This window comes from Oncorhynchus clarkii, chromosome 14 (genome assembly GCF_045791955.1).
Source record: "Oncorhynchus clarkii lewisi isolate Uvic-CL-2024 chromosome 14, UVic_Ocla_1.0, whole genome shotgun sequence".
Lineage (NCBI taxonomy): Eukaryota > Metazoa > Chordata > Actinopteri > Salmoniformes > Salmonidae > Oncorhynchus > Oncorhynchus clarkii.
The window spans coordinates 3900128-3914381 of NC_092160.1; the positions used below are offsets into that span (position 1 = coordinate 3900128).

Genomic DNA, 14254 nt, shown 5'->3' on the forward strand with positions numbered 1-14254 from the left:
TTTTTGTCTCCTTAATCTTTAGCTTTTGAAATCTCCCCTCCCCCCCAAATATGTGCAGATGTTCAAAATACATTTCTGTTGACAGCCTTACAAAATTAGGGACAGTGAGTAACTTCCAGGGCATATCTGTAAGGTCACCATAAATCCTAACTGCCCTATCTGAGTAACCTCTATTCCTCCTTGTCTCGTAGGGAGTTTCTGCATTTATGGGGACATGAATCTAAGTTCCGGGGGCCCGATGCCTGTGATGGAGGAAGTAGATATCAGCGGCAGTGAGAGGTAAGGACAGTACACTGCATCAATGACCGCGTGTGCTCTTGAAAAGGATATGGTAGTCAATGGAATGGAATTATCAATGGAATACCTGTCTGAGCCAAGTAGATAGACATACTGATTAAGTCCTTGATAGCATCATAATGAAAAGGATACACATACAGGATACAATGTGAAATGTGCACATTGGATATTATTCATGACTCTTTAATTAAATGAAGTGTTGGCACATGTAGTAGCTGCTAGGTGTCATACAGTATACACGTAAGGCAGAGTGAGGGATGGTGATGGTATTGGAAGGCTAATGTCCCTGAATCCATGGGGAAGGATGCCTGTGGTCAGCTTTGCAGGAACCAGAGGCTTCCTCCCCTGGCATCATCTTTCCCTGCTCCCTGCTTACCTTCTCAACGTTCTCCCTCATTTGATATCCTGTGACAGGCTTCCTATCAGGAGGATCCGTTTCTATGGAAATATCCTTGAAATAGCATCATACAGAACATGAGCTTTTTTATGACAAGAGCACTCCTTACATATAGACCCACTACCCCCAAGCCATAAGACTGAACATCTAATCAAATGGCTACCCAGACTATTTGCATTGCCCCCCCCCCCTATTTTACACCGCTGCTACTCTCTTTTGTTATCATCTATGCATAGTCACTTTAATAACTCTACCTACATCTACATATTACCTCGACTAACCGGTGCCCCCTGCACATTGACTCTGTACCGGTACCCCCCTGCATATAGCCTCGCTATTGTTATTTTACTGCTGCTCTTTAGTTCCTTGTTACTTTTATTTCTAATTCTCATCCCTATTTCTTTAAACTGCATTGTTGGTTAGGGGCTCGAAAGTAAGCATTTCACTGTATTCGGTGCATGTGACTACTCCAATTTGATTTGATTTGATTTGACTACCCTCCTGACCTGGTCATAATTTTGTCTACATGACATAGACATAATAGGTTTATAGCTGGTATCAGAAGTATGCGTTAATAACGTGTTTCCAGTGTAGCCTACACGTGATTGCTGGTTTTTGGAGCAAAGCTTTAGAGACTGCTTTCGTAGACAATGAGAGTATTAATTCAGCTCATGCGAATGTGGTCCTGATAAGCTGACTTCGATTGAAACCTATTGCCGAATGAAAAACGATGAAACATCCAGGCATGTGTCCAGCCCGTGGTGCTGAATCCCTATAGTAATGCGCCTAACAAAGCTGTCAAAATCTCCATTGATAAAAAAAACGAACCCCGGGGATGGACTGGCAAATAATGATCAGCTCAAGCAGCAGAGAAAAGACAGAGAAAGGCTGAGTTTTCCATTAGACATTGTTTGGACAGATGTTTTTATTTATTAATGTCTTCTAGCGTGATTTATCACATCTGTCAGTGATATCAGAGCGCCTCACATATAACTTCACTCCCTTTCTACTAAAATGTTTCTTTACAGAGAGTGACTTACTTTTCCGGGGACGGGTTATACATGAAAAATTGTACCCACGTAAGACATTTGGCAGTACAAGAAGCCAGTGCTATGAAAAAATGTGAACTCTGACTGATGACTTTGCTGAAATTCATAATCTTTCCTGTCACAACTAACCCTTTACACTCGTGGGAATGTCCTATATGGACTAAATTCAACTGTTTCTTACAGAAGGAATATGAAAAGCATATGCATACCCATGGTACCAATTGAAAGGGAACAGTATGGAGATTATGGGAATAGTATTATACCAAAGGTTGAGGATACAAATCAAACTAAATGTTATTTGTCACATGGGCTGAATACAACACACCTTACAGTGAAATGCTTATTTACAAGCCCTTAACCAACAATGCAGTTTTAATAAAATTAAGTGTTGACTAAAAAAAAAATTTAAGTAAAAAACCTGAAATCGAAATAACAACTAATTAAAGAGCAGCAGTAACATAACAGTAGCGGGGCTATATACAGGGGGTACTGGTACAGAGTCAATGTACGGGGGGTACCGGTTAGTTGAGGTAATTGAGGAAATATGTACATGTAGGTAGAGTTAAGTGACTATGCATAAATAATAAACAGAGAGTAGCAGCAGCGTGCGTATAAGAGGGGAGAGGAAGGAGGGGGGGGGGGGGGGGGTGGCGATGCAAATAGTCTGGGTAGCCATCTGATTAGCTGTTCAGGAGTCTTTTAGTTTGGGGGGTAGAAGCTGTTAAGAAGCCTTTTGGACCTAGACTTGGCGCTCCAGTACCGCTTGCCATGCGGTAGCAGAGAGAACAGTCTATGACTAGGGTGGCTGGAGTCTTTGACAATTTTTAGGGCCTTCCTCTGACACCGCTTGGTATAGAGGTCCTGGGTGGCAGGAAGCTTGGGCCGTACACACTACCCTCTGTAGTGCCTTGTGGTGGGAGGCCAGATGCTATACCAGGCGGTGATGCAACCAGTCAGTATGCTCTCGATGGTGCAGCTGTATAACTTTTTTAGGATCTGAGGACCCATGCCAAGTCTCCTGAGGGGGAATAGGCTTTGTCGTGCCCTCTTCACGACTATCTGTGGATCTGTTGGGATGGTATGCAAATTCAGTGGGTCTAGGGTTTCTGGGATAATGGTGTTGATGTGAGCCGTGACCAGCCTTTCAAAGCACTTCATGGCTACAGACATGAGTGCTACGGGTCAGTAGTAATTTATGCAGGTTACCTTAGCATTTTTGGGCACAGGGACATGGTGGTCTGCTTGAAACATGTTGGTATTACAGACTCAGTCAGGAACAGGTTGAAAATGTCAGTGAAGACACTTGCCAATTGGTCAGTGCATGCTCGGTGTACATGTCCTGGTAGTCCGTCTGGCCCTGCGGCCTTGTGATTGTTGACCTGTTTAAAGGTTTTACTCACATCGGCTACGGAGAGCGTGACTACACAGTTGTCCAGAACAGCTCATGCTCTCATGCATGTTTCAGTGTTGCTTGCCACAAAGCGAGCATAGAAGTAATTTTGCTCTTCTGGTAGGCTCGTGTCACTGGGCAGCTCGTGGCTGTGCTTCCCTTTGAAGTCTGTAATAGTTTGCAAGCCCTGCCACATCCGACGAGTGTTGGAGCCAGTGTAGTACGATTCAATCTTAGTCCTGTATTGACAATTTGCCTGTTTGATGGTTCTACGGAGGGCATAGCGGAATTTCTTATAAGCTTCCGGGTTAGAGTCCCGCTTCTTGAAAGCGGCAGCTCTACCCTTTAGCTCAGTGCAGATGTTGCCTGTAATCCATGGCTTCTGTTTGGGGTATGTACATACAGTCACTGTGGGGACGACATTATCGATGCACGTATTGATGAAGCCAGTGACTGTGATGGTGGACTCATCAATAACAGAACATTTTCCAGTCTGTGCTAGCAAAACAGTCCTGTAGCTTAGCATCTGCTTCATCTGACCACATTTTATTGACAAAGTCACTGGTGCTTCCTGCTTTAGTTTTTGCTTGTAAGCAGGAATCAGGAGGATAGAATTATGGTCAGATTTGACAAATGGAGGGTGAGGGAGAGCATTGTATGGCTCTCTGTGTTTGGAGTAAAGGTGGTCTCGAGTTTTTTTTCCTCGGGTTGCACATTTAACATGCTGGTAGAAAACCAATTTAAGTTTGCTTGCATTAAAGTCCCCGGCCACTAGGAGGGCCTCCTCTTGATCAATATTTTCCTGTTTGCTTATGGCCGTATACAGCTCATTGATTGCGGTCTTAGTGCCAGCATTGGTTTGTGGTGGTAAATAGACGGCTACGAAGAATATAGATGAAAACTCTCTTGATAAATAGTGTGGTCTACAGCGTATCATGAGATACTTTGCATTAGGCGAGCAAAACCTCAAGACTTCATTAGATTTTGTGCATCAGCTGTTGTTTACAAATATACATAGACCGACACCCCTTGTCTTACCAGAGGCGGCTGTCCTATCCTGCCGATACAGCTTAAAACCCACCAGCTGTATGTTATTCATGTTGTCTTTCAGCCACGACTCGGTGAAACATAAGATATTACAGTTTTTAATGTCCCGTTGGTAGAATATACGTGATAGTTCGTCTATTTTATTATCCAATGATTGTATGTTGGCTAATAGGATCGATGGTAAAGGCAGATTACCTACTCACCGTCGGATCCTTACAAGGCACCCCCGACTTACGTCCCAAATATCTCTGTCTCTTTCTCCTGCGAATTATGGGGATGAGGGCCTTGTCAGGTGTCTGAAGTAAATCCTTTGCGTCCGACTCATTAAAGAAAAAATCTTCCTCGAATACAAAGTGAGTAATGTCCTAATATTTAGAAGCTCTTTTCAGTCGTAAGAGACGGTGGCAGAAACATTATGTACAAATCAATTAGCAAATAACACAACAAAAACACACACAATAGCACAATTGGTTAGGGGGCCGTAAAACGGCAGCCATCTTCTCTATATGTACAACAGTTCACCTGACACAAGACTGAATCCAAACATTACACTGTTGTGTGCATTTTACATTTACTGAACTTTTCGCCACATTTGTTGGTAACGAAATCTGAAATACTCTGGATACATTCACTAACATGATAAGAAAATTCTTGAAAAATGTGGGGTAGGTGCACATAAAACAAAAAAAGAATTGAGTGAGAGAACTAACTGGTGTCTCCAAGTGCACAAGTGCACAAGTGCACCTCTCCAAAGTGTGCACAGTTCCTAAGTAATTTCAGCGCACTTTTTTGACTCAAAGAAGTCTTCAACTATAATATACTTTTTGATCTCTCCTACTTATGCTGTGCCGTTGAGGAACTTGAGCAAGCACACTTGTAGTTGTTTTGTTTGCCACACAGCCCTGCATCAAACATTACTGTTGTTGTTTACACAATCTTAAAACGCTCCATTAGAAATCGCAATCTGGGTCAGGTGTGCATTATTTGAAAGCTTATTCTATTTCCAACACGACTAGTTAAGTTATAAAATACGATATTACAATGTTAGGCCTTTACAATGCAATTAAAGGAAACATATCGTCATTTTGGTGCACATAGAATGGAGTGCCCACCGTTTACAGCATTTCACTCCCTCAGTCCACATTTGTTTTTTGCAAAAGTTGCCCAATTAGCACGAGGGGGCAACTTCCTGTCCTGTGCGGTGCTCAAGTTCAGAAAGGCCGTCACTCAAAACCCATACAGGGCTATGGAGCGCAGCCAGAGCTCTCACGTCATGTATGGCATGTTAATGTACAGCCACTGCATTCCAATTTAGGCATTTATCAGTGCCCAAATCTGCCATTTTCACCCTAGGTACAAGTGTAAAGGGCTACCTAAAATGAAGCCATGGTCTGCTGCATGTTTTAATGCAGGGATTTCATTCCAGAGTGCTTTGATTCAGCCTCACTGGTCTGCAGCTGTGCGATAAAGTCTGACTGTATTTCTCAGTGACCTTGAATGATATTGTGGATAGAGCCACACACTAGTGCCAGTCTTACCAGCACTGTGACTTCCCTGTGTGCAGATGATTGAGATTTAACAGGTCGGGTTGTCACACCTGGAGGTGGGATTATTTGTAAGGTAATAAATGTGAAAGATTAGGGGTGGATAATTGCTTGCTGATACAGTATCTCTATCTCCTGGCAGTATGTCCTGCTAATACTGTACTAACTGTCTTGATTATTTCTGGAGGACACAATGCTTTCTTTGTCAGCTTTTTCATTGTATCCACTGACATTACGTGTACCTCAGAAATAATTAGAATTAATTTAATTCATTGTCTTTGTTGAAGTTAGGACACACATTAGGACAACATATTGCTGAATTGTTCATATACAGATGACGGATCTTAACGTAACTTAATAATCACTATTTGTTGGAGAGAATTTTGTAGATGCATCAGGAAATTCAAATGAGCCTCATCACTGGCTGAAAATGAGCAGTTATCTTTCTCTCCATGTGTGCTCATTGGGATGGCTTTCTATCAAAATGATGTTCTCTCTCGCTCACTCAAATGCAAGGCCTAGGTCCTATTACTGCAACATTCAAATGTACAAAAATGTATCTGAAATGCAGCCATACACATCAACTGTCACGCCCTGGTCTTAGTATTTTGTGTTTTCTTTATTATTTTGGTTAGGCCAGGGTGTGACATGGGTTTTTGTATGTGGTGTGTTTTGTCCTGGGGTTTTGTTAGGTATTGGGTTTGTGGCTTAGAGGGGTTTTCTAGGTAAGTCTATGGCTGTCTGGAGTGGTTCTCAATCAGAGGCAGGTGTTTATCGTTGTCTCTGATTGGGAACCATATTTAGGCAGCCATATTCTTTGAGTGTTTCGTGGGTGATTGTTCCTGTCTCTGTGTTTGCACCAGATAGGACTGTTTAGGTTTTCAGTTTAGGTTTGTAGTTTATTCATGTATAGTTTTTCCTTTATTAAACAAACATGAATCATCACAACGCTGCATTTTGGTCCGACTCTCCTTCACCTAAAGAAAACCGTTACATCAACAACCATCGTTTTATATAGCTTAATAAAACAAGAGAGATATTGGTCTCTACTAGGCTACGCCACACAAGTGTCTAGTATATCCTAAGATTACTAATTAACTAAAAATGTTGTTTAATTGTGGCGTGGGGTGGTCTAGTGGTTAGGGCTGCTACAATCAGCATGCACATATAACGTAAACTCACTTTTGTACATCGCCTTGGTCCGTACAATTAACCTTATTTTAGCGCCTCAAAAACGTAATGCTTCCAGATCAACTGTAATGTCAATACCATTGTAAAGCACAATTTCTCCCCTTTCCAACAAAATCAATTACATGACCTAAACACTGCCCCGTTTCTGCATAATTCAACAAGGCAATGAGCCCCCTTCGGGTCTTTTTAAAAATGGCGGGTGGGGAAGTGAAACTAATGCGTGATAGTGAGAAGGAGAGATGTTGTGTGGAAAAATTGCTTTTTTTCACTCGATCTGTCCAACTTATCACCTTATCGCCTCTAAAATTTAAATAAAACACTATATAGCGTTTATATAATGTGTCATTACATACCTATTTGAAGGTTTGTGTCGAATTTGAATCGGGCTTTTAGGGCAGTGCTAAAGTGATCTTAGAAGTAAACAGCGGCTTTGAGAATGACGATCGAATGCAATGATGACGGAAAAAATGACTAGGTATCCCCCTCTTTCCCCGTCACTGTCCATTTCTTGTTTTTAAACGATGAGAGAAGTGCTACACCTGGTGGAGAGAGATTGTAAGACAGAAATAGTTTCTTTATGCGTGCTGTACGTTACGACATGACACGTCACGATGTAACGGAGGGTCAGTTTATTCAACTTTTCTCCAATACTATAGAGCCATTACCATGTCGATCAACGCTTGAATAGAAAAGTAGTTCAAACCCCTGATTTTGAAATCAACACAGTCACTACAGTCCCATTAGTTTTCTTTGTAGCCTCGCACATTTGTACGGAATGGCGTGAGTTTACGTTAGGCCAACCGTGTGGATACCATTCTGGCCCATGCACTTCTGGCACAAATAACTCAGTCCCCCAATTGACTTCAAGTAGTTACACGTTTCATATGGACAGTCACGGTTATGTTACACCCAGTCCTGATAGGAAAGCATCATACCAGACACTTTTGGATAACATAAATAGGAAACAAATAAAATAATAACAGTCAGTAGGCTACACAAAACACTAGTTTCCATCCATACAAAGTATCGGGTAAATTGCCAAGGTAGATTTGGCGTGGTAAACGAGGAAATCGTTTACTTATTTTGTACGGAATGGTTGTCAAATAGATAAATCACCCTTAGTCTGTTCAAATATGACTAAGTTGTTGCGATGACAACACCAACCAGAGGGCGAACGTAGCATCTTTCAGGGAGCTGTAATGAGGTGACCAATAATGGGTGCAATTAAGATCAGCTGTGCAGGTTAATTTAGCATGTATCGGTGGTTTAACAAGACCAGCTGGCAATAATAAGGTTGCTACCTTTTGAGGCAGAATTTCCAGGCAAGACTTCAAAATTGGCATGTCCCAATCCCATGTATCCATCGCCGGGAGGCTATTCCATAACACCTTGCAGCGCAGCAAAAAATAATTGACGACGGACAGAAGTCCCCGCTTGGGAGAACGTTTTCCAGAAATCCACAAAATGTAAGTATAACATTTATTTATTCACCAAATGATAACATTTTCAAGAAATTACTTTCAGATAAATTGTGAATTAAAATGTTAAGTAACTGGTGATTATCAGCCCATTGCCAAGCTAGCTAATACATCGGACACGATAGCTAGCCAGAAGGCGATCTCATCCTGCTAATCGGCTGTTTTAGAGATGACCTAAACTAACTAATCGTATATTCAGCAATGTGTCAATTGTGAAGACCAGAGTTTCCAGAGACTAAAGTGGCACCTCATCACGTTTCACTCCATTGTATTGGCTTGGCAGGAGAAAAACAGTCCTGCACGACTCGTTTGGAAGTAAGACATTTTAACAACTTCTGATGAAAAACGTAGGAAATTCAGCCAGCTGTGTTCTGTTCATTCTAGGCTTGCTCGCCAGCCAAGTTATTATGCATTCTGTTGAGTCTGTTTTGCTAGCATGCAGTGTCTGTTTACCTAGCTAACGTTAGCTAACTTTATCTGCTACTTTCCCTTCCCCTATTGTGTTGCACCATTGGGGTTGGTGTTACTGGTTAAAATTAGAGGCTCTTATTCTACTCTTACTGTAAACAACTTAATCAAGCCTAAAAAATATACAAAACTGTTAATAAAACGATTGCACATTTAAAGGCAGTTGTGACTTCAGCAACAATTTGAGCAGTGGGGTTAATGTCTCCCCCTTTGTTTTTACTTACTCCAGGTTGAATGATATTCCACCCTGCAGATGTAAGGAACTTATTGTGAACCTCCCAGCCAACAGGACAATCAACATATCCCAGGATATTATTTAGGAGTGTGCCAACCTCACAATGTTAGAAATAGATTCACCCATGATATTATTTATCATGCAGATTTGTCAGGACATTGTAATTCATAAAGCTCATTCTGAAATACGATATCTGTCCCAGGGGATTCAATTTAGACCCCAATTAGGTGTTAGTGAAGGGCTGAAAAAACAACAACTGTAAACTCCTGTCTCAAATAAGAGATGAAGGTCAGTCAATCAGGAAAATCATGGAGTGAGTAGGTGTGTCCAACATTTTGACGTGTGTGTGTGTGTGTGTATATATATATACAGTGCCTTGCGAAAGTATTCGGCCCCCTTGAACTTTGCGACCTTTTGCCACATTTCAGGCTTCAAACATAAAGATATAAAACTGTATTTTTTTGTGAAGAATCAACAACAAGTGGGACACAATCATGAAGTGGAACGACATTTATTGGATATTTCAAACTTTTTTAACAAATCAAAAACTGAAAAATTGGGCGTGCAAAATTATTCAGCCCCTTTACTTTCAGTGCAGCAAACTCTCTGCAGAAGTTCAGTGAGGATCTCTGAATGATCCAATGTTGACCTAAATGACTAATGATGATCAATACAATCCACCTGTGTGTAATCAAGTCTCCGTATAAATGCCCCTGCACTGTGATAGTCTCAGAGGTCCGTTAAAAGCGCAGAGAGCATCATGAAGAACAAGGAACACACCAGGCAGGTCCGAGATACTGTTGTGAAGAAGTTTAAAGCCGGATTTGGATACAAAAAGATTTCCCAAGCTTTAAACATCCCAAGGAGCACTGTGCAAGCGATAATATTGAAATGGAAGGAGTATCAGACCACTGCAAATCTACCAAGACCTGGCCGTCCCTCTAAACTTTCAGCTCATACAAGGAGAAGACTGATCAGAGATGCAGCCAAGAGGGCCATGATAACTCTGGATGAACTGCAGAGATCTACAGCTGAGGTGGGAGACTCTGTCCATAGGACAACAATCAGTTGTATATTGCACAAATCTGGCCTTTATGGAAGAGTGGCAAGAAGACAGCCATTTCTTAAAGATATCCATAAAAAGTGTCGTTTAAAGTTTGCCACAAGCCACCTGGGAGACACACCAAACATGTGGAAGATGGTGCTCTGGTCAGATGAAACCAAAATTGAACTTTTTGGCAACAATGCAAAACGTTATGTTTGGCGTAAAAGCAACACAGCTGAACACACCATCCCCACTGTCAAACATGGTGGTGGCAGCATCATGGTTTGGGCCTGCTTTTCTTCAGCAGGGACAGGGAAGATGGTTAAAATTGATGGGAAGGTGGATGGAGCCAAATACAGGACCATTCTGGAAGAAAGCCTGATGGAGTCTGCAAAAGACCTGAGACTGGGACGGAGATTTGTCTTCCAACAAGACAATGATCCAAAACATAAAGCAAAATCTACAATGGAATGGTTCAAAAATAAACATATCCAGGTGTTAGAATGGCCAAGTCAAAGTCCAGACCTGAATCCAATCGAGAATCTGTGGAAAGAACTGAAAACTGCTGTTCACAAATGCTCTCCATCCAACCTCACTGAGCTCGAGCTGTTTTGCAAGGAGGAATGGGAAAAAATGTCAGTCTCTCGATGTGCAAAACTGATAGAGACATACCCCAAGCGACTTAGAGCTGTAATCGCAGCAAAAGGTGGCGCTACAAAGTATTAACTTAAGGGGGCTGAATAATTTTGCACGCCCAATTTTTCAGTTTTTGATTTGTTAAAAAAGTTTGAAATATCCAATAAACGTCGTTCCACTTCATGATTGTGTCCCACTTGTTGTTGATTCTTCACAAAAAAATACAGTTTTATATCTTTATGTTTGAAGCCTGAAATGTGGCAAAAGGTCGCAAAGTTCAAGGGGGCCGAATACTTTCGCAAGGCACTGTATATATGATATGCATTTACTGCATATAATTATATTGGACATGTTATCCTTCATCACATGCATGTATATATTTTGTATCCATTGTATTTAGCTTACATTAGGAAGACGTAGCCTAGGCAGTCTAATCTAGTTACAGTAGATTGTATCATATCACCTTTCAATATTATTAACGAATATGAAACCATGTTAACTTGAACATATAATTGAATCATATGCACGGGTGTCATATTTGTATGACTGTATCACAATGCAAGCCTACTCATTCGAAAAATACAGCGGCTCTAATGCTATATTAGCTTCGCAATGAAACGCCACTATTCTTAAACAGTCAGTAAAATAGCTGATTTAGCTGTAAATGAAAATCGTAGCCTGTATGATATCATGCATGCAAACTTGTCATGTCCACAACAATGAAGCAGCAAACCAAGCAACATGCGAGAGGAGGACCCCATTCCGTAGGTTAATTATTCTGGTCGGTGTCGACTTCAATTTTAATTCAGGTACTGAGGAGCTTGATTCCGTTACTTGTTTACCTGTTATTCGTGTCAGATGTTTCCATTTTGAGATATCCTTGCTGCACAATTTTCCTACCGCAATGAAATGGGTGATATTAAAATCCGACATCTGTGCATAGTAGTACTCGTAACTGTTTTCTAGTAATTCTATAGGCAGACTCTTAGAAAAAAAGGTGCTATCTAGAACCTAATAGGGTTATTCGACTGTTCCCATAGGATAACCCTTTGAAAAAGCCTTTTTGACTCCAGATAGAACCCTTTTGAGTTTCATGTAGAACATTTTACACAGAGTGTTCTACATGGAACCTAAAATAATTATGCTATGGGGACAGCCGAAGAACACTTTTTGAACTCTGTATTTCTTGTGCAATTCATGAGTAAGCTGCACGGGGTCATAACAGTTTATGGTAGTTTATTTGTCTTATGGTTTCCGGGTAGGAGACTCCACACTGTACATACAGTATATGAGACAATGATTGTGAAAGATACAAACACAGGACATCAGTAAAGGAAACCCAGTGTTTCATTTCCTCAACAGGGATGACGAGACGGCCTACAGGGAGGAGGCGAGAGCCCTTGGAGTGTGGTGTCAGGAAAATAACCTCTCACTCAACGTCAATAAAAAAGGAGATGATCGTGGACTTCAGGAAACAACAGAGGGAGCACCCCTCCCCCATCCACATCGACGGGAAAGTAGTGGAGAAGGTGGGGAAAGTTCATCACAGACAAACTGAAAAGGTCCACACAGACAGTGTGGTGAAGAAGGCGCAACGGCGTAGCCTAACAGCATCTCTTCAACCTCAGGAGGCTGAAGAAATTTGGCTTGTCACCTAAAACACTCAAACCTTTTTCAGATGCACAATCTACGGCAACTGCTCCGCCCACAACCTCAAGGCTCTCCAGAGGGTAGTGCGGTCTGCACAACGCATCACCGGGGGCAAACTAACTGCCCTCCAGAACACCTACAGCACCCGATGTCACAGGAGGCCAAAAAGATAATCAAGGACAGCAGCCACCCAAGCCACTGCCTTTTCACGACGCTATCATCCAGAAGGCGAGGTCAGTACTGGTGCATCAAAGCTTGGACCGAGAGACTGAAAAACAGCTTCTATCTCAAGGCCATCAGACTGTTAAACAGCCATCACTAACATAGAGAGGCTGCTGCCAACATACAGACTCAAATCTCTTGCCACTTTAATACATTTAGTAAATGGATTTAATAAAGGTATCACTAGTCACTTTAAATAACTCCACTTTAATAATGTCTACATATCCTGCATTACTCATTTCATATGTATATACAGTATTCGATACCATCTACTGCATCTTGCCTATGCCACACGGCCATCGCTCATCCATGTATTTATATGTACATATTCTTATTCATCCCTTTACATTTGTGTGTATAAGGTAGTCATTGTGAATTTGTGAGATTACTTGTTAGATATTACTGCTCTGTCGGAACTAGAAGCACAAACATTTTGCTACACTCACATTAACATTTGCTAACCATGTGTATGTGACCAAGAAAATGTGATTTGAACCAAGAACTGTATGCTTATGAAGTCTCATCCTGTCATATCATATTTTATTACTAAGATCCAGCCAATGAATTGAATGAGCTGTTGAATGCGGTGAGCTTGCTCTGTCGCCTACCTCTATTGCCATTAGAGTGGGAGTTCATGTATGGGTCATCTGAATGACGCTGTGTAGAGGTCTCATCCTGTCATATCATATTTTATTACTAAGATCCAGCCAATGAATTGAATGAGCTGTTGAATGCGGTGAGCTTGCTCTGTCGCCTACCTCTATTGCCATTAGAGTGGGAGTTCATGTATGGGTCATCTGAATGACGCTGTGTAGAGGTCAAACACAGCTCTTTGTAAACAAAAGTCCGGTTCAGAGTCAATAACTCCTGCAATGTGACAGAGAGAGTTTCTCATGTGCTGGATTGATAGGAAAAAAGAAGAGTATCACCAGAGGCACATTATTGCATTATATTGGACCGCTGCCAAACAATAGTATGCCGTCTAGGTTTATTACTTATATAAATCATGCAAGCATGCAATCATGCATTCTAATTTTATGTATAGTTTATGACTGCTCAAACCTTTGAGCTTGATGGGCCAAAATATAATCTGAGTGGTGAGATGCGGGCCGAGCAAATATGCTGTACATTATCTATTTAGAAATATAAAAAAATAGGGGTCTTTAAACACAGGCCTTTTTAGTAATTAATCATAAAACCACACTTCAAACATGAATCAAGTTGTAATCATATAACTGACATCTAACAACACATTCTGATGACCCGTATTAAAAATGTCACCATGTTGGCACAGAAACTGCAACCAAGTTGCTATGGGTAGGCAAACGCACGTCTGCCACGCTGATCCTCAACACTGGGGCCCCACAGGGGTGCTTGCTTAGTCCCATCCTGTACTCACTATTCACCCACGACTGCGTGGCCAAACAAGACTTCCAACACCATTAAGTTTACTGATGACACAACAGTGGTAGGCCTGATCACCGACAATGATGAGACAGCCCATAGGGAGGTCAGAGACCTGGCTAACAACTTATCCCTCAATGTGAGCAAGACAAAGGAGCTCATCGTGGACTACAGTAAAAGTTGGGCGGAACAGGCCCCCAT

General features: G+C 41.5%; 1 protein-coding gene across 1 annotated transcript in view; it reads left to right on the top strand.

The window, feature by feature from the left end:
• Window positions 1–214: 214 nt before the first annotated feature.
• The window catches only part of LOC139365913 (5-hydroxytryptamine receptor 4-like), a 113396-nt gene continuing 99356 nt past the window's right edge, over window positions 215–14254 (top strand). Inside the window, exon 1 of the mRNA XM_071102973.1 lies at window positions 215–279. Coding sequence (XP_070959074.1) covers window positions 215–279 — 65 coding nt within the window. The remainder of the gene's footprint in view (window positions 280–14254) is intronic.